Source organism: Oncorhynchus mykiss, chromosome 1 (genome assembly GCF_013265735.2).
Source record: "Oncorhynchus mykiss isolate Arlee chromosome 1, USDA_OmykA_1.1, whole genome shotgun sequence".
Classification (NCBI taxonomy): domain Eukaryota; kingdom Metazoa; phylum Chordata; class Actinopteri; order Salmoniformes; family Salmonidae; genus Oncorhynchus; species Oncorhynchus mykiss.
Genome location: NC_048565.1, coordinates 44286820 through 44308122, shown reverse-complemented (window position 1 = coordinate 44308122; position 21303 = coordinate 44286820). Strand labels below are relative to the sequence as shown.

The 21303-nt window shown below is 41.9% G+C and overlaps 2 protein-coding genes across 4 annotated transcripts in view; both read right to left on the bottom strand.

Moving 5' to 3' along the window:
- Window positions 1-1616, bottom strand: part of LOC110523455 (solute carrier family 45 member 3) — a 41431-nt gene extending 39815 nt beyond the window's left edge. Inside the window, exon 1 of the mRNA XM_021602153.2 lies at window positions 1471-1616. The gene's annotated coding sequence lies outside the window, so the exon portion shown is untranslated. The remainder of the gene's footprint in view (window positions 1-1470) is intronic.
- A 216-nt stretch (window positions 1617-1832) lies between these two features.
- On the bottom strand, window positions 1833-20043 carry LOC110523466 (protein C12orf4 homolog). Of its 3 annotated transcripts, none has more exons than XM_021602172.2 (14): window positions 19944-20043; window positions 17448-17636; window positions 17205-17350; window positions 15791-15972; window positions 15565-15664; window positions 15329-15450; window positions 12077-12183; window positions 11691-11888; window positions 11282-11410; window positions 9187-9261; window positions 8176-8378; window positions 6623-6680; window positions 6465-6532; window positions 1833-5185 (listed from the first exon to the last, which is right to left on the bottom strand). In XM_021602172.2, exons 2-14 carry the CDS (start codon window positions 17626-17628, stop codon window positions 5093-5095), a joined length of 1662 nt encoding a protein of 553 aa, XP_021457847.2. In that variant the 5' UTR covers window positions 17629-17636; window positions 19944-20043; the 3' UTR covers window positions 1833-5092. The 3 variants fall into 3 exon arrangements, with proteins under 3 accessions (XP_021457847.2, XP_036833947.1, XP_021457855.2); XM_036978052.1 differs by having other exon boundaries at window positions 1833-2428; XM_021602180.2 differs by lacking the exons at window positions 17448-17636; window positions 19944-20043 and having other exon boundaries at window positions 15791-16017; window positions 17205-17338.
- Window positions 20044-21303: the final 1260 nt, after the last annotated feature.

Sequence of the window (21303 nt, the reverse complement as noted above, 5' to 3'; positions counted from 1 at the left end):
CGACAACCTCTGTTTACAGAATGAGTCTCATGGAAAATGTGCATTACCTAGTTCCTGTTATTTTGTTCTCCAGCCAGGGAAGTTTAAATAGAAACAGAGAAAAAAACACAGACCATTTGACTAATGGCTCTACAGTCATTCGTCTAGCATTGAGAGCAGTTCTTTTAAATCTACAACAGAGAAAATGTGTCACTCCAATCTCTAAATTGAAACTCTAGGCAGATTGAATGTCTAGGATCCATCTTCAAAATATATATATTTTTTTATTTAACCTTTATTTAACTAGGCAAGTCAGTTAAGAACAAATTCTTAGTTACAACCCGGCCAAACCGTAACCCGGACGACGCTGGGCCAATTGTGCGCCACCCTATGGGACTCCCAATCACAGCCGGTTGTGATACAACCTGGAATCGAACCAGGGTCTGTAGTGACATCTCTAGCACTGAGATGCAATGTCTTAGACCACTGCGCCATTCAGGACACGAAACATCATGATGTTTGATCTCCAGGAATGTATGAAATTGGCCTAAATTACTTTTGAAAATATAAGGGCAACAGTATGAAAATGTCAAGTTATTGAAATGTCAGCTGTTGTGATCTACTCTAAAAAAAAAAAAAAAAAACATTCGTTGCATAAGCAAGCATAACATGTGAATTCATCTCCAGATTTATGACGTAGAAGTTGTTTGGGACAGTTTTGCCATGTCGCACTGTATGTGAAAGCAATTTACTTTCCCTGTTGAATTAATATTTTTTTTGTATTAGGCATAACCCTTTTTTAAAATATATATATTTTTCTATTCCTGGTTCATGTTAATTGGAGCATACTATAATAGAAGAATTACAACTCTGTTAGTACACCGTTTTCCACTTGACCAATTAGTTAATTTTAAAAGGTTTATCTCTATGACCTCAAAATACTTGCAAACGGTTCCTCCCCCACATCCATGTGTCAAAACAGCAGGGGTCACCCCAACAGCGCCAAATGTTTAGAGCAAAGATAAAAAATGCTTTCGAGGAGAAAGAAAGCCACTGATTGAGTTTGCAATCGGTAGACACTCGTTGCCACCATGGCACTTGGCAAAATATCAAATTATAGAGAGCAAACTATATGGCAACTAAGACAGTAAGAAACAACTTATTAAGGTCCTCAAAAACCACAACGTCGTAGACACATGCGCTCATTTTGAATGAAACATCACATTGCTTTAGTTCGTTCGATAGACCATAACCGCAACAGGACTTCAAAGCAAAGCATTATATTTTTCAAAAGCTAAACCAATAAACCTGCAGTGGGCGCGTTGTATAAAGCGGAAGTTATAAACATACAATTACTAAGTTGTACATGTTAGTAGTTCAGTTATCGCGAGCTGCGGCGCTACATTTGGAAACACGGAAAGTATGTTGCATACCACAACAAACCCGGCATAAGAATGGCCAATTCTTAGATATAATTGCGAAATACTGTACCTTGTCGACGCAACTCCCGTAAATCCATGCAGCAACTTGTCCACTTTTCACGATGTTCCGTCGTTGCCCAACTTGTAGGAAGGACTGCTGTGACGTTGAGGGATTCTATGGAGCGGGGGAAGAGAGGAGAGAGATCATGGGATGATGGAGGCGACTGTTTTCCTGAGGAGTGCGGAGGGGCTCAATGGTAGACTTCATGCTGAACTCTAGTGAAGACGATTTTTTTTTGCTCTCCTTTATTTTACATCCACCTGTAATAATACGATTGACACAATGTATCAGCTTATCAATTATACAATGTATCAGATACTCAATGTAACACAAACAGTTGAATCACTTTATTTTGATGGTGAACTCAATAGGGCATTTGAAGAAATTGTTTTTATTTCTAAATACTGACTCAAACAGAAAGAGATGGGACACATGTCAAAATTACAAAGCTATGTTTACATTACATCAACACTGAACAAAAATATAAATGCAACATGCAATGTTATTCCCATTTTTCCTGAGCTGAAATAAAAAATCCCAGAAATGTTCTGTAGGCACAAAAATCGTATTTCTCTCAAATGTTGTGCACAAATTCATCTCTGTTCATGAGCATTTCTCCTATGCCAAGACATTCCATCCACCTGACAGGTGTGGCATGTCAAGAAGCATATTAAACAGAATTATCATTACACAGGTGCACCTTTTGCTGGGGACAATAAAAGGCCACTTTAAAATGTGCAGTTTTGTCACACAACACAATGCCACAGATGTCTCAAGTTGTGGGAGTGTGCAATTGGCATGCTGACTGCAGGAATGTCCACCAGAGCGGTTGTCAGGGAATTGAATGTTCATTTCTCTACCATAAGCTGCCTCCAACGCCGTTCTAGAGAATTTGGCAGTACGTCCAACCACAGACCGACCATGTGTAACTATGCCAACCCAGGACCTCCATATCCGTCTTCTTCACCTGCGGGGTCAGTATACTTCAGTGTTACACAATTTCAGAAGACATGTTGAATGAAATCAGGTGTCAGGACCATCATGTTGCCTACCCAGAGGTATAAGGAGTTGGGCAACATAACACTAGCTACTACCAATATTAATAATAGACTAGCCTAGTCTTTATTTAACATTAATGAAGCCAAAGTAGGCAGAGATTAATAGCCCTGTGGTCACCTCCATGCTTAATGCATTGACATCTAGCCCCCCGGAGGCCATTCCCTAGACTTCAATTATAAACTGGTGAGGTTGCGAACGTTCCTTTAAAATCAATTTTCACTGTATAATCTGTTGAGTTTCTTATGGTTTCTATGCATAACAGTCATAAGCTTGTGTCAATCCTCCACATTGGCACGGTAACATAAAACAGCACACTGTTGTTAGCTTCTCGGGAGCCAATAAGAGTCTCTTCTGCGTCATGTGGACAGGATGCACTGTGCTATACAGAAGTAAAACTTCAGCGTAGCTCCATGCCGGCGTAGTATTTCTATAGTAATAATATTGTGTTAACACATTTTTCGAATGGTCCTTATTCCACTTGTGTCGCAGCAATAACCCCTAAACTCAATTTTACACAATAACAAAGCTATTATTAAAGTGTTACTAAAACAGATAACAGCGAGATACAAGTGAATACTCATACTCATATCTGAACCCTCCTTGGCAGAGAAAAAGCCATCAATCAACAGTGTGAAACTAAAATAATCTCCAATTAATTTATTTCTTGCTGTGCAAGAGCATTCATGTCTTGTTTACCGGTTTGATTAAATCCAAGGCCCTGTACTGTAAACAGAGCACCCACCCCCAGCAGGAAAAACAGAACTAGACAATAATTTGTGCCAAGTGTGATATCCCTCCTAAACAGCTCGGGCTAATGTTCCTATCCACCCAGTAAGGTCAGCAGGCTAGTCTCTTTCATTGGTATATACTGAATGCAACTTGTGAATTTTGTATTGTCAATTTGTTGTCTACTGTATATAAACACGTACATGATGCTGCAACAACATTTCCCCATGGGGACTATAGTCAGTAAAGCGTGTCAAACCAAGACTAGTCTGACATGAACGTGCCACATGGGGCTAGTTGTGTACCCGAACCCAGGAACCAATCACCCCCCTAGGAGGTCAATTGTTCAAGGGATTTGCTGTCCTCGTCAGAGGGCCTATGTGTGAGGCTCTGAAATCCAGGCTGCCTGGCTGCACACAACACCAGGGAGGAGGAAGGACAAACACTGGGCCGGGCCGGTGCATGATGCTGCTGACTCGGCACCATGGTTCCTCTGCCCCAGGGAACCCAACACTTAAGGCCACCAAGACCAATGGCAAGAATGCAAGGCATTCAGTGACACATTTCCGTAGCGTTATGTGGGTTCTCACCACTGCAGTACGGTATAAAAAGTGCGGCAAGTTAACACGACACCAACTTGAGAGCTCGGAGGAGAATGCCAACAGCCATCTGTTTTTCACTTCAAAAAGACACTGTTTTGATTAGTGCACTTGATCTGTTTAAACATCTCAATACTGACACTGATATTCAGGGCAGGAAAGTGTTTTATTTTTTTATTTAACTAGGCAAGTCAGTTACGAACAAATTCTTATTTACAATGACGGCCTATACAGGACGACCCTGGGCCAATTGTGCGCCACCCTATGGGACTCCCAATCACGGCCGGATGTGATGCAGCCTGGATTCGAGCCATGTACTGCAGTGACGCCTCTTACACTGAGATGCAGTGTCTTAGACCACTGCGCCACTCGGGAGCCCGAGTGTCTGACAATAATAATGATTTCATCTACCTAAAATGACTTAATCCAAGCAGAAACGGAATGCAATTACTATGTCATATTAGCTTCAGGGAGATTAGCCAATCGTGGATTATTCCTAAACAGAAAATAAAATTGTGCAGAAACTGCAATATGGTGTAGACTATACTCCAGTGCTTCAGGCCCCAGTAAAATGTAAATAATGTCAAATCAGAAACATTTCACAGAGATGAGATTCACATTAGATCAGTAATGTAAGTTTGTGACTATATACACAGCCTGTCATTCTCCTTGAAACAGTTTCAACACTCCTTACATACATTTCTACTAAAAACATTTACCGCCGAGGTGTAAACACGGAGTAAATTGGAATGAGTTCATTGGAATGCCACATCGAAAAGTTTAAGTGCTGAACCTGTGTATGCTCAATAGGGTGCAACTTTAATGCCAACTGTCAGTTTCATAATAAAATATAAAGTCCATGTTTAGGCACAAAGTAGAATAAACATCTATCAGAGAGTTGGGGGCTTTGTCTCTGAGAACAGTGCCCTCTGCTGTTACTCGAGTGGAGAGGAATAATGACAGACAGAGCCTTCACTATAATTCACTGCAATGCACAAAAACTGCATAATGCTCGTCTCGGACAACAACACAATCTATCTTTTTGGCAAGATGATGTCACCTTGCCCCGAGATGATGCCGCCTTGCCTCAAGATGCTAATTATGCAAGGGGGTTGATAATCACTTGTGACAGGAAGCTCTAAAGTCATCAATCACACTAACCCCTGTGAAATGCAACTATTTAAATATGTTTGCTGGAACTCAGTGTTGACAGTTTCCAAGCCAATGTGATTGGTCCTGTGTCTCCCTCAGCGTTTGGAGGTGAGCGTGAGGGTGGAGGAGACGCGGAAGATCTGAGGCAGCATGTTGCTCAACTGGTAGAACATCTCCTCCGATATACTCTGTCAATAAAACACAGACAGACAGCAATGCTTTTAGTGAGCACGCATGGAACGGATGTCTTTCCAACAGAGTAGCCTAAACGGACACAAACGGCTTACATGCACAACATCAACTTGGGGGAAATTCTTAACATACAAATTCACAACATTTTTGTTGTTGTCGCTTATTTGTGTACAAGAGTTAACGAAAACCTAAGCAGGAACCTTTAGCTCGGTGTCCCATTTCCTGTGGGACCAGTCAAGATGCTGTAATCATGTGTGCTCTGACAGCTATGGCTCTCATAGGGAATATGTTAGGTCACAACTCTAACAAGCCTTCTAATAAGCATTTTAAGTATTAACGTCTCCACTCACAACACTCGTCTTCAGACCTAGCGGTGTAGAAAAGGCTGCTTTAGAAGTTCTATTTTTTATTCTACCTGCCTGACGTTGTGTCTCGTTTGAGGTGTAGAAAATGCTGTTTTAGAAGTTCTATTTTGAATGGTATCGGAGCGTAAGGCTGGCAGACGTAAAAGCTGTTATAACCCTTGATGCTGGTCTTATCCCCTGAGCCTGTCAACATGTAAGCATAGTATAGGCAACCCAGTCTATAGGGAAACTCCCTCAGAACAATAGACTTATATAACTAACCTGTAACAGAGCCACATTAATAAAGGGAATGGTTCTATAGAGAAATAAGAGCTCTCACCAAAACAAATCATATAAATAATCTTACACACACATATATAAATACACACACACACACACACAACCAGTCAAAAGTTTGGACACCTACTCATTCAAGGGTTTTTCTTTCTTTTTTTTTTACAATTTTCTACATTGTAGAATAATAGTGAAGGGATCATGTAGTAATCAAAAAAAGTGTTAAACAAATCAAAATATATTTTATATTTGAGATTCTTCATAGTAGCCACCCTTTGCCTTGACAGCTTTTCACACTTGTGGCATTCTCTCAACCAGCTTCACGAGGTAGTCGCCTGGAATGCATTTCAATTAACAGGTGTGCCTTGTTTAGTTAATTTGTGGAATTCCTTTCGTTCTTAATGTGTTTTTTGGCTACTACATGATTCCATGTGTTATTTCATAGTTTTGATGTCTTCACTATTATTGTACAATGTTCTACAATGTAGAAAATAGTAAAAATACAGAAAAACCCTGGAATGAGTAGGTGTCCAAACTTTTAACTGGTACTGTATATATTCTGCAATACTGAAATACAGTGCAAGCTAGGTCTGAGTCATCAAGGTTCTGGCCAGTTTACCAGCAGAACTATTCTTACCTGTGGAACTAGAAACTGGACAGTCCGTGAGATCCCTCCATCCCACGACGCCATCTCCATCATGAAACCTGCAGAGAGAAACATCTTAAGTCAGGACAGAGAGGTCTCAGAGGAGACACAAGAGTGGAAAATGGCACTGGTGCGTCTTACTATCTCACCTTTGACACATTTGAAGACCAGCTCGGCCCGCTTCAGGCACCACGGGATGGTCATCTCCTGCAGGTGAGAGAATAAGAGGAGTCAGTCAGGCCACAGGGTGGTGGAACACACTAATCCTCACTGTTCCCTTCTATTCTGCCTGCCTGACGTTGTCAAAAAGCATATTTTCATAAAGAATCAACATTTTCTCATTGCCTTCTATGGCTCCTTTGACAAACTATGCTGGTCATTATGTCACTGTACATATAAAATGAGCTGGGCAAAAGTACAATTTCTTCAGTTGGAAAAAGCACTGGAAAAGAAGAATCCCGAGGGAAATGCTTTCAACTGAAAAAGAGACTGGTTCCTGCACCTTAGGAAGTGAGCATACTATACAGAATACATTTGTGAACACGCTCTTGCTTTGACTTGAGAGAAGACTTTTCATCAGGCATGTTGTGGCACGATAAGGAGAGGGCCCTCTCTGCACCGCAGTGAGGAGGTCTACATCAGGCAGCAGCTTGTTGAGAAATGGCTGTTCTCAGGTTCTGGGTTGTCTAATGTGGACTCAGGAGTGCTGCTGTCTTTCAATGCTATCGCTACCCTCCTCTGTGTGTACAGAGTGCTGTATACTCAGTTTGAGTAAACACAAATGTTCACGACTCTCCGCTTTTCCCTCATCTACTCCTGAATGGAGGAAATGCTAAGGAGAGTTCACAACCAGAGCTGAACAGGCCAGAACACTGCCGAGGTTGCACTGAACAAACAAGCAGAGAGACGTGGAGGAGGAAGTAGAAAGGAGAGACAGTATCAAAGGCTTGTGAATGTGCCATCGGGGAGGGTAGGAACATGTCAGGATGACACTAGGAATGGAGACAACAGCCCACTGCACTGCAGACCTGGGTTCAAATATATGTGTATTTGATTATTTGTTATTTAAAATACTTATTTTCTGTGTATTTGAGTATTCTTAAATCTTGTGGCCTAAATCAACTACTTAGATTGGAAGTATTTTAAATAAATTTCAAATAATTTGAGGTATTTGAAATTGCATCTGAACCCAGGTCTGCAGCACTGTTTAACTGCAGGCCAGGAGGGGCAAATCAGTTCCTAAGGCCTGAAATAACACCCTCACTACTCCGCCTTTCCTTCTTCCTCAGTCTATTTTTCCATCCTTTTCTCCTTCCCCCACTAATCATCTAACCAAGGAACCAGGAGTGGTCAGTACAGTTCACTGGGTTTACACCATATAACTGTACAGTTAACTAATAAGTTATCAAAGCTCTTCACACAACTCTTTCCTATTAAACATCACCAACATGCTGGACCCCAAAAAACGATTTTGATTGGTGTTCATAACAATGCAAAATGTAGCATAATGGTAACTGCTTGTGACCTGAACTTACATAAACTCAAGTCACACCGCACCAGTTATGCATACATATATGTATAACTGTCATCTCTCACCTGTAAATAATATACAACACTGTACATGCATTATGCATCTGACTTCTGGGACCTCGAGGTAAATAATCTTCTCCTTTTACACACATAATATGAGGCTCTCTCTCACCTCTGACATGTCGTGGACCAGTAGCAGAGGGATGGTGATGGTGGTGATGTCGTGAGTGCAGCAGACCTTGAGGATGTTGCGGAGGCCCATGATGGCAGGGTCCCGGGCCGTGATGTTGCCTGAGCGCACGTTGTCATCCACACACAGGTGGAACACTATGTGGACCTCAGACAGGTTGGAGTGGCGGGAGATGTAAAATTCACCTGAGACCGTGACAGAAGAGAATTTAGGGAGTAAGATAAGGTATTAGAAATGACAGCCTATGACTTGTTTTTGTGTGTGTTTTTTTCCCCCTCAATTTTCGTGATATCCAAATTGGTAGTTACAGTCTTGTCCCATTGCTGCAACTCCCGTACAGACTCGGCAAAGGTCGAGAGCCATGTGTCCTTCGAAACACGACCCTGCCAAGCCGCACTGCTTCTTGACACACTGCTCGCTTAATCTGGAAGCAAGCCGCACCAATGTGTTCGGAGGAAACACCGTACACCTGGCGACCGTGTCAGCGTGCCTGCGCCCGGCTTGCCAGAGGAGTCTCTAGAGCGCGATGGGACAAGGACATCCCGGCCAGCCAAGCCCTCTCCTAACCCGGACGACGCTGGGCCAATTGTGCGTTGCCCCATGGGTCTCCCGGTCGAGGCCGGCAGCAACACAGTCCGGGATCGAACCCAGATCTGTAGTGACGCCTCAAGCACTGCAGTGCCTTAGACCACTGCACCACTCGGGAGGCCCTATGAAATTTCTAAACTAGGCAAGTCAGTTAAGAACAAATTATTTTTTACAATGACTGCCAATGACTGAACAGTGGGTTAACTGCCTTGTTCAGGGGTAGAACGAAATTCGCTACACTATACTTGCTTTGTCACAATTTGAAATAAGGCAAACTATTCGAATTTTAGCAACCAGGAAATGGCAGAGCGTTTTCTGCATAGTGCATATTTAAGTAAAATGTTCACAATGTCAGGATTCGTCCCTTAAAGAATTTGTCAAAACCATATATTCAGTCAACTTTACCTGGTAAGATATTGGAGGGATTCCTTTCCAAATGTTTGTTTTTATCTTCACTATTAGTTCCATTCCTAGGAACCTCTGTCAAAAGGAAAACAAGAGATGAGTTAAGAATTTCCTGTATGGAAAACGTGTGAGCAAACATGACCTTTCAGGAAGTAAATGACAATAGCTACAGAGGTCACAGGTCATATAAGGCCTGATAGCCAGGAGGACTATTTCCATACTCAGCTCTCTGATAGCTCTCCACTCAAACAGCCATTCAATGGGGATTGTAATACGGATGGATCTTGACAGAGGTTTCCGACAACACACGTTGGCAATGATGTCAAAAGAGCCTTGTTCTTCCTCCTGACATAATCCCTAACACATATGTCCAGTTTGCCATTTACTTTGCCCTTGTTCAAACATGACTTTACTGGGCCAGGATCTGACAGATGTATAAAACAGCCATGCAATCTCCATAGACAAACATTGGCAGTAGAATGGCCTTACTGAAGAGCTCAGTGGCTTTCAACGTGGCACCGTCATAGGATGCCACCTTTCCAACAAGTCAGTTCGTCAAATTTCTGCCATGCTAGAGCTGCCCAGGTCAACTGTAAGTGCTGCTATTGTGAAGTGGAAACGTCTAGGAGTGGTAGTCCACACAAGCTCACAAAACGGGACCGCCGAGTGCTGAAGCGCGTAAAAATCGTCTGTTCTTGGTTGCAAAACTCCTTACCGAGTTCATAACTGCCTTTGGAAGCAATGTCAGCACAATAACTGTTCATCAGGAGCTTCATGAAATGGGTTTCCATGGCTGAGCAGCCACACAGAAGCCTAAGATCACCATGCGCAATGCCAAGTGTCAATTTGAGTGGTGTAAGGCACGCCGCCATTGGACTCCGGAGCAGGGGAAACACATTCTCTGGAGTGATGAATCACGCTTCACCATCTGGCAGTCCGAAGGGAGGAATCTTGGTTTGGCGAATGCCAGGAGAACGCTACATGCGCCAATGCATAGTGCCAACTGTACAATTTGGAGGAGAAGGAATAATGGTCTGGGGTTAGTTCCAGTAAAGGGAAATCTTAATGCTACAGCATACAATGACATACAATGTGCTTCCAACTTTGTGGCAACAGTTTGGGGAAGGCCCTTTCCTGTTTCAGCATGGCAATTCCCTGTGCACAAAGCGAGGTCCATATAGAAATGGTTTGTCAAGATCGGTGTGGAAGAACTTGACTGGCCAATAAGCAAGAGCATTCCAAACCACTCTGCCAATAACAGCTAATTCTTAGTTTTCACCCTCCCCACTCAGACCACTCCCAGTTTTAGCAAAATTCTTGCTTGAGAAATTGCCCTTTGCTAAGAAACTATTTTTGTTTGTTTTCATTTAAAATGTAAATAAATAATCACAGTAGGGTAATTCAAATGTTACCCAGGAATGATTTGATTGAGATAAAAACGGACGCATTGGACCTTTAAGGTCAAAAACAAAAAAATGATTCAACCTTTATTTAACTAGGCAAGTCAGTTCAGAACAAATTCATATTTATAATGACGGCCTAACCCGGCCAAATCCTAACGATGCTGGGCCAATTGTGTGCCGCCCTATGGGACTCCCAATCACGGCCGGTTGTGATACAGCCTAGAATCGAACCAGTTCCTGTAGTGACGCCTCTAGCACTGAGATGCAGTGCCTTAGACCGCTGCACCACTCGGGAGCCCCATCATGAACTTTACCCAGTAGCAGGACATTTCAGCCAAAAAGATTTTCCAGGAAGATAATATCCCCAAGCACACATCAAAATCCAAAAATAAATGGTTAATTGACCACAAAAAAAATGCTATTGCCATCTCAGTCTCTAGACTTGAACCCCATTGAAAACCTGTGATTTAATTGAAGAGGGAAGTCCATAAGAGCAGATGAAGGATATCAAGGATCTGGAAGGATTCTCTATGGAGGAATGGTCCAACATCCCTCCCAAGGTGTTCTCCTCGTAAAACAGTTAGAAAAAGGCTCAGTGCCGTTATCTTCGCAAGGGGATGTATTGAAAGGTATTGAAAACAGGGGTGCCAATCATTTTCATCCCTGTTGGTGTGTGTGTGTGACTGACTCACCCGGCTGGACTTTGTGCTTGCTGCTCCTCTGAGCCCAGGCGTAAAGCACCACCTGCTGGACCACCTCCAGCTGCTCCTCCAGCCGAGGGAAGTGGAAGTCTGTACACTCCTTAGATACTGTGGCAAAGTCTGGGGAACACACACAAACACATGATGAGGAGTCTTACAATCTCACAATGTTTATGAAGGTTAGGGGTTGGCGTATGTTCTGTGACAAAACCTTTATGAGCTATCGTCATGCTCAAACATCTAACTCACTGGTGTCCTCAAGCCAAACATCTTCATATGTGGTCATGGCAATAAGAAAGATTGAATTGATTCAGTAATGATAAATGGGTAACTAACAGGGCCTAACAGTGTGGTCCCCTGCTTAATGTTGACCACTGACCCTTGGCCCCTGACCTCTCACCTCTCTTGATGCCGCTATAGGAGTTGACCCGGTTGTCCACCAGCAGCACCAGGCCACACAGGGACGAGGAGTAGAGCGACAGAGCAGTCTGCAGCCGCCGCAGCTTGGTCCCGCTGCTGCCATGCCGACGGTGCTTACAGAAGTCCAGCACGTCTGCCCGCACCAGCCGCAGGTTGTGCATGGTCTTCAGCTGTGCACCTGGACGACACCGTCAAAATACATCAGAAACAAACAAAAATATACACTCAACACGTATGGGACGTCTTTATATTTTACGATGTCAGGAAGTAAAGTATAAATCCAGTGGCTGTCATCAGGGTTCATTTTTATCATAGGCTTGTGGACCAGGCAGCAGTGTTTCCATGGGGACACAGACAGTATAGTACCTAAGTGGATGGTGAAGCTCTCCTCCAGCTGTCGGTGCTCCTCATACAGCCTGGCCCCAGGCTCAGACTCCACTGTCAGCTGACTGGGCTGCACCTTGATCTCCTCACTGACAAACACAACCTCACACTGTAAAGGGCAGGGTTCACAAGATGACTAGCCTTGTCCCGGACCTGTGTCTGCCGTCTTGCCCACGCTAATGAGCATAGAAGTTGGCTAAACAGCACAAACAGATCTGGGACTGGAAGATGACTGGACACAGGGCTACGAAGATAACCATCTGACGGGAGAGCATGGCACAATATGTTATCGCCAAAGTGAACCATAAAATGAGGTTCCTTGCAAGAACCTCCAAATATCTGAATAAGAATGCAATGGGGACATTGGCAGGGGCTCTTGTTCAGTGCCACTTTGATTATGCAAGCTCTTCCTGGTACAATCGTGCCACCAAGATATAAAAAAATGTATTAAAACAATTTAGTCATGATTATTCTTAAACTTCCAGCACACATCTTGACTATTCCCACTTTGAAAGCCTTAGATGGCTAAAAGTGGAGGAGAGAGTTGCTCAGATAAAATTGTGTCTTGTACATAAGATTGTCCACAGTATGGTCCCCAGGTAACTACTTAATTTAGTAAGGGACAACCATAACTATTCAACTGGAAGGAGTGAAACTGACGTTGTTCCTTTTAGATTGAAAAGTGGTATAGGGAAAAAATGTATACTCGGCTGCCATTCTTTGGAATAATCTTCCGAATAATTTATAAATGTATAACCTCCATAGGTTGTTTCAAGTTCTCACTGAAAAAATGGCTAAATAGTAGCATGTCTCAAAAGTGAGTGGTAAGATTAAAGTAGGTGGCAGGGAGGGAAATGTCCGGGATAGCATAGGGTCTGCCTTTTTGGTGCCTGTTGTTTATTATATTGTGACTGTCTTGTGTATGTATGTATTAGAGGTCGACCGATTAATCGGAATGGCTGATTAATTATGGCCGATTTCAAGTTTTCATAACAATCGGAAATCATTCATTTCGGTTAAAAACATTTTTTACACCTTTATTTAATCTTTATTTAACTAGGCAAGTCAGTTAAGAACACATTCTTATTTTCAATGACTGCCTAGGAACGGTGGGTTAACTGCCTTGTTCAGGGGCAGAACGACAGATATTTACCTTGTCAGCTCAGGGATTCAATCTTGCAACCTTACGGTTAACTAGTCCAATGCTCTAACCACCTGCCTCACGAGGAGCCCGCCTGTTACACGAATGCAGTAAGAAGCCAAGGTAAGTTGCTAGCTAGCATTAAACTTAATCAATCATAATCACTAGTTATGGTTGATGATGACACATGGTTGATGATATTGCTAGTTTATCTAGAGTGTCCTGCGTTGCATATAATCAATGCAGTGCGCATTTGCGAAAAAGGACTGTTGTTGCTCCAACGTGTACCTAACCATAAACATCAATGCCTTAAAGAAGTATATATTTTTAAACCTGCATATTTACCTAAAAGAAATCCAGGTTAAATTGAGTCACTTCTCTTGTGTTCATTGCACGCAGAGTCAGGGTATATGCAACAGTTTGGGCCGCCTGGCTCATTGCGAACTAATTTGCCAAAATTTTACGTAATAATGACACAACATTGAAGGTTGTGCAATGTAACAGGAATATTTAGACTGATGGTTGCCACCCGTTAGATCAAATACGGAACGGTTCCGTACTTCACTGAAAGAATAAACGACTTGTTTTCGAGATGATAGTTTCCGGATTCGACCATATTAATGACCTAAGCCTCGTATTTCTGTGTGTTATTATGTTATAATTAAGTCTATGATTTGATAGAGCAGTCTGACTGAGCGATGGTAGGCACCAGCAGGCTCATAAGCATTCATTCAAACAGCACTTTCGTGCATTTTGCCAGCAGCTCTGCTGTTTGACTTCAAGCCTATCAACTCCCGAAATTAGGCTGGTGTAATGATGTGAAATGGCTAGCTAGTTAGCGGGGTGCGCGCTAATAGCGTTTCAAACGTCACTCGCTCTGAGACTTGGAGTAGATGTTCCCCTTGCTCTGCATAGGTAACGATGCTTCGAGGGTGGCTGTTGTCAATGTGTTAGACAGTAGATAGGACTATTTATCTATAATAACTACAACCTAAAACTTCTTAACTGGGAATATTGAAAACTCATGTTAAAAGGAACCACCAGCTTTCATATGTTCTCATGTTCTGAGCAAGGAACTTAAAAGTTAGCTTTCTTACATGGCACATATTGCACTTTTACTTTCTTCTCCAACACTTTGTTTTTGCATCTTTGAAACCAAATTGAACATGTTACATTATTTATTTGAGGCTAAATTGATTTTATTGACGTATTATATTAAGTTAAAATAAGTGTTCATTCAGTATTATTGTAATTGTCATTATTACAAATACATTTTAAAAATCGGCCGATTAATCGGTATCGGCGTTGAAAAATCATAATCGGTCGACCTCTAGTTAGTTAGTTAGTTAGTTAGTTAGTTAGTTAGTTAGTATATATATATATATATATATATATACTGTTTATATATTAAGGGTATGTGAGACAAGGAAGATGTACCTGTCCATAGTTGTTTATTAGGAAAGGAAATTGTATTAATTATCAGGTGTTGTGAAACAAACAACAATTGTGTCTGTCATTGTCTGTTGTCATTACAATTGCCGCCTAACCTTGTTGTATTTCACCTTCCCCTTTCCTTCTTCAAAAGGACCACGATGAAAATAAGCTGTTAAGCTTTATTGTGTTATCCTTGATGATTTTCTTAAATTGTATGTGGAGGCGTCACCATGTATGTATTTTACAAATTGTCAAATAAATTCTATCAATCAAACCCCAGATGAGGTGCATTGGGACTGACGAATTGCACATAAAAAGGAATAAACCATATATAACAACAACATAAAATCAGCAAGGATGCTCTTTCAATGCCTCTTGAGCGTGCATTTGAAAGTGCTGCTGTGTCATTCCACTGTGTCTGCAAGCTTTCTTTCCCATCCAAGCACTTAACCACCTGACTCGACTACTCATTATCTTGATTTAACCAATGTTGCTTCACTGTGAGCCTTGAAAGTGTTAGTAGGATTTCAAGGAACAGAAAAATAAAATGCTGATTTGCACCCCCCTAAAAAGCTACATGAGAGCAAGTACATTTCTGCACATATGCATTCACAAGCACGCAAACACACATAGGCACCAACACTCTCTCTCTCTCTTACTTAATAGTGCTGTTATTGGGGTTCTGCATGTCCTGGTGCAGTTTGATCACCCACTCCTGATACTCCTGCTTCTGAATATGAGTCACCTGTTTCAGTTCATTGGCCCACTTGTTCTCCAGCACCTGACCAGAGAGAAGAATGACCAATCATGAATATTCATGACTGTGTAGCTCTGTGCATAGAGCATTGCAATGCTTGTAGCTCAAACGGACAAACTGACTGGTTCTGTGTCTTACCTGCTGGGCATCGAAGTGTTGAGAGGCAACTGCATTTACATCCTGGTCAGTCATGGTCTTTCCCAGCTCCTGCATGACTTTGTCCATCTCTGCTGCCTGTCTGGGAGTTGAGAAAAACAGAACAATGCTAAACGCATTATGCATTTGTTATATGAAACTAACTTCAACTACGATGACTTAATTGGCTCCTTTGCAATTGAGGACGTATCTCTATGATCATACCAACCTCTCTTGTAACTTATTCAACTCCATGTCTCTCTCACTGATGAGCTCTGAGACGCTGACAAAGTAGTTGTGTTCCAGGTTGAGCAGGGTGTCAGAGGCCGGGGAATGGATGAGCTCGTGGTAAACATCTGCAAAGTCCTCATCCCAGCAGGGCTCCTCAGGACGAGCATGTTCCAGCGTTGTCTAAATAGGAACAAGGAAAAGAGGATGATGGCATCTGGGAGTAACCTTTTGAGAGTAAAGGAAAATCACAGGAAGACATTGTTCAGTAGATCAGAGGAAATTGTAGGAAGTGAAAAAGTGAGTGACTGTGCTGTACAAAAGACCTGGGCAACAATTGTGAGTGGACAGTGTGAAAAGCAAGAGGCGATTCTCCTTAACGAACGTAATAGAGGGGAAGCTACGAGAGGGACCTTGTACTTGTGCCATATTTAGAATGGGCATAGAAAAGTTTAGAGTCTTCCTCTATTAATATAAGTCCAGGGATCTTTACGCAGCAAACATGATATACATTAAAAAGACCTTCGCAGTTCCTACAAATACACTGGACAGCGTCCATGAGTATTTCTGCACTAGTGCAGTAAAATGTTAATGGTTACCCTGTACACATCACAGCAGTGAGCAACCAAGCTTTATTGGAGCGCCAGCCTTGTTAATTTTTACAAGTGCTTGAGCAAGTGGCAGCAGAATTTTAAGTCCAGAACTTTGAAGTGCATGAAGCCGATGATCTTGTCGACTTTAAAAGACTAAAAAAATAGGGAAGATATTCTGTTTCAAAGGGAGTTTCCGCTTTCATCCATTTAAAGTAAAAGCCACCATGTCTAGTAATCTCGCTCTTCAGATCACAGATGTTTTAATGATTTTAATGACGATGCAGGTCTTGCTTGTATAAAATTGATGAGCTGCAACTCAAAGACAAACACTACATCTTGGCAACTCCCGAGAACTTTTAGCAAATCTTTCCAATCTAATTTGATACATTGTTTCCGAAACTTAAGGAGCAGTCAACTGTCTGTGACTCACTGACTTTCTGTATCAATATAATGATCTATGACCACAACTCAGACACTGGGAGATAATTATATTATCAGGAGGCACAGTACGCAAACACTTCTCTAGCTCATCTTTCAGATAATTGGATTGTTCCATACAGAAAATAACATAAGAATACAGATTGCACTGTAGTCTCATACATCCAACAGTGTCATCCACTTCTGTAATGTGAGGTGAACAACATGATGAAATGAAAAAATATATATATAATTCGGCGGGTGCGACACTATCACACAGAAGCGAGGGATCAGGGAGAAGAAGCGAGAGGACAGAAGCAGGAGCCGGGTTAGCTTTAGGGACAAACAAGTTAATATGAAAATATGCTTCTAAACATTGTCTTTGATTTTGAGTTCTGCTTTTACCTCCGAGTAGGCCTTAGCCCATGTGTTTGTAAGCTGGTTGATGTCCACCTCTCCTGTTGTCAGTCTCTGTAGGGCCAACTCTGCTTCTCTGTCATAGTCCTGGATGGTTTCACTCTCAATAAAGGTGGACAGTGTGCTCTTCAGTTCTAAACCAAGATACATTAAATGATTAGTACCAAAAGGTATGTTTGGATGAATAGAAGAGATAAAGTTTCATTTTATTTAGTTAAATGGAAATCTCACCATTCTCAACGAAGCAAGGTATTTTGTGCAGCAGCATAAGTCGTCCATGAAGGTCACTGACATTTTCTTGGACAGGGAATTGCAGAGGTACTTTGAGGACACAGACATTCCTCCCTGCCCTGAACCGAAATACAAACTCCTTCTCAGTGGTGGTGTTCACCTTTCCCTTGTTTTTCTTCATTTTCTCAGCTGAAAGCAGATGAAAGAAGTTATAAACCAATTCAATTTAGAGTAGTGAGTATATGTACAGTAATAAGAACGCAATCACATCCTGTGTCATGTATACCAGATATGCATCTCAAACTATCATTTTGCCCCTTTCCAATCAGTGCGGAATTTCCTTCCTCTCGAACATATACAACAAAAATTTCCAAACAGTCCCTTTCCTAGCAAGAATGTTGTCCGGTGACTTTGTTGTTATTCGGATGGAAATAAGTATTATTAACGTGACTTAAAACACGAGTGTCTCTGTCGGTGGCCATCATGGTTTGCTTGCTCATCATCTACGGCAGGTGCACAAGACGGAAGTACATGCACGCAAACTACGTAACTGAAAGTCTTGCAGGTGTTTACGTGGTTTTGAGCATGTGCCTGGTGGTAGAAACCTCAATGGCAGCACCAGAGTTATGAAAAGTCGGTTTAATAATACTTTCCTTTGGATAATTCTTCTTTAATTTCAACCCTAATAAGAACAAACAGGGACAACCAGTACAGTAATCTGGCTTGTAAGCAAACTTTCCAAGTCTTTGCAGGGCTTTAATTCAGACTGTGCACCCAGAAAGCTTGTATCATAGTCTGATTTATTAGGCAAGCTATCATTCTCAATTTCTACAGAAATTATAGGCAGCAGATCCGACCCACTTGCTAACAACTGCACTAGGGTCAGACAGGCTTCCAGTGTAGATTAAGACCCCGTGGAGCCGGCGCAAAATATGGCCTGGAAAACATAACACAATCTAGGGATGAGAAATGCGTCGTACTCCAAATTGTTGCATTATCCCAACTGCTACACCGAGAAGATTGAACGACTGATAAAAAACAAGTAGTCGTTCAATCTTCTCGGTGTAACAGTTGGATAATGGGACAATTCGGAGTACAACGTATTTCTCATCCCTGGAGTGAGGTACGTTTCCAGGCCATATCTTGCGCCGGCTCTGCAGTATCTTAATCTACACAGGAAGCCTGTCCGACCCCAGGGCAGCTGTAAGCAACCGGGTCGGATCTGCTGGCTACAGAAATAGCCTGGGGCCATTTAGTATCTATTGGAAATATAATAATTTAGCTAACTACCAGGCTTGCATGATACAGATGATTGCTGACAGATACCTAGCTAGCTAGTAAAAACAATAAGCATTAATGTGTTAGCCCCATTGGTCCCTTCAGCTAACGTTAGGTAATACATTATATACAAAAGTATGTGGACACCAATTGAATGGATTTGGCTATTTCAGCCACACCTGTTGCTGACAGATATATAAAATCGAGCACACAGCCATGCAATCTCCATAGACAATAGAATGGCCTCAATGAAGAGTTCAGTGACTTAACGTGACACTGTCATAAGATGCCACATTTCCAACAAATGTTTGCCCTGCTAGAGCTGCCCCGGTCAACTGTAAGTGCTGTTATTGTAAAGGGGAAATGTCTATGAAAAACAACGGCTCAGCCGCGAAGTGGTAGGCCACACATGCTCACAGAATGGGACCACCAAGTGCTGAAGCATGTAGCCCATAAATCTGTCCTCAGGTTGCAACACTCACTATCACTAACTGTTTGAAAGGAAGCTTCATGAAATGGATTTCCATGGCTGAGTAGCCGCACACAAGCTTGAGATCACAATGTGCAATGCCAAGTGTCGGCTGGAGTGGTGTAAAGCTCGCCGCCATTGGACTCTGGAGAAGGGGAAACGCATTCTCACCAATGAAGAATCAGTCCGACGGATGAATCTGGGTTTCGCTGATGCCAGAAGAACGCTACCTGCCCCAATGCATAGTGCCAACTGTAAAGTTTGGTGGAGGAATGGTCTGGTGCTGTTTTTCATGGTTCAGGCTAGGCCCCTTAGTTCCAGTTAAGGGAAATCTTAACGATACAGCATACAATGACATTCTAGACAATTCTGTGTTTCCAATTTTGTGGCAACAGTTTGGGGAAGGCCCTTTCCTGTTTCAGCATGACAATGCCCCTGCGGACAAAGCGAGGTCCATACAGAAATGGTTTGTTGAGATAGGTGTGGAAGAACTTGATTGGCCTGCACAGAGCCCTGACCTCAGCCCCATCGGACAACTTTAGGATGAATTGTCCACATACTTTTGGTCATGTATTGTATATAGTCATGATGCGTCAGGTTACGTAACTAAAGCTTAGCAATAGTAGCTAACATTGCAGTGGTCGGTGCCTAGCTTAGTGCAACCAATAACAACAATATTGACACTAATCGTACTGCAGCCGTGATACATTTGTTTCAGAAGAATAAAGATGGGAGAAGTCTAGTTTTACCTGTACATTAGTATTTTGTGGATGTAAACTGACGCCCGTGTAAGTGTCCTTGTTTGGACAATCATCTGACTGACACAACTGAGCTAGCTGGGCTTTTGAAATACAACTTTCGTCATTGTATTTTTTTTTGTAAATGTAGGACACACAAGTGGAACCATATGGAGTTTTATATCTTATTTGTCGAATAATGGTTTTCCATTGTCATTAACAGTAAGGTTATATATTTCAACATTTTTGTCAACGTACACAAAAAAAGAACGAATCATCTAAACAGAAACACAATAGAGATGTGCCAGATTCCGTTTGTCGCTGGATTGCTTGAAATAAGTAATCAAGTACTTATTTCAATGTGGCCGTTTAGCTAAGTTATTTAGTATTCATTTGTTATAGTTTGTACACTGTTAAGAGACTTCAGACGTCATTTAGCAACTATCGTTAGCAAGCTATACAGTATCAGTTCTCTGTGTCTGACTTTAGTATGGCTCTGAGAATTGTTTCTTCATCCTATGTAATGTATTCCCAGTGAAATTGCTAATGTTTCTTTCCCCCCTGTTCAGAGAAATTAGTCATTGAAGTTAGGTTAATGTCCCATACTACACCCTGACCACTAGATGGTGCTGTTCCTGCCATTAGGTAAAACAAGTTTAAAGATCCCCCTCAATGTTAAAGGTTCACCCAAATTTCAAAATTACATTTGTTTCCTTACCCTGTAAGCAGTCTATGGACAAGGTATGACAGCAACATGCTTTGGTTTTATTGGCCACAAAGGGATAGTTCACCCATGTAAAATTACATTGTTTTTCTTACCCTGTAAGCAGTTTATGGACCAGGTATGACAGCAACCATGCAAGTCAATGGTACCTATATTAGCATTTTCACGCTTCATGGGTGGGTGGCTTTTGACCTTTCCTTTGGATACCTCATGCCTAACACATTGTTAGAAAAAATAAAAAAGTTTTGTCCAGCTCGGATGTTAGGTACTTTATTTAATATTATATGCATCCTATAAATTAAAACTGCCAATTTGGGTGCAATCAATAAACTTAATTTCTCAGATAAAAGTATATTTCACCATAATAATGTAGCAGGAATGCTAATTTGATCTGTTTCTAACTACAGAAATGATTTCAGAACAATCTGAGATCGTGGGTGTCATGGCTTGCTGAAATGACATGGCACGACCCAGCCGCAAAGACTATGATAACTGTTTCGTTTGAGTGTGATGAATGAGGACTATTTGCTCTTGTCAACAGAGCCAAGAACCAATTAAATCACTCGGACTTGATGGAGCTTGATGATGGTATGGGGATGATGATGATGATACCAACTGTTACAGAATGTCAAAGCCACAGGTTTTGGA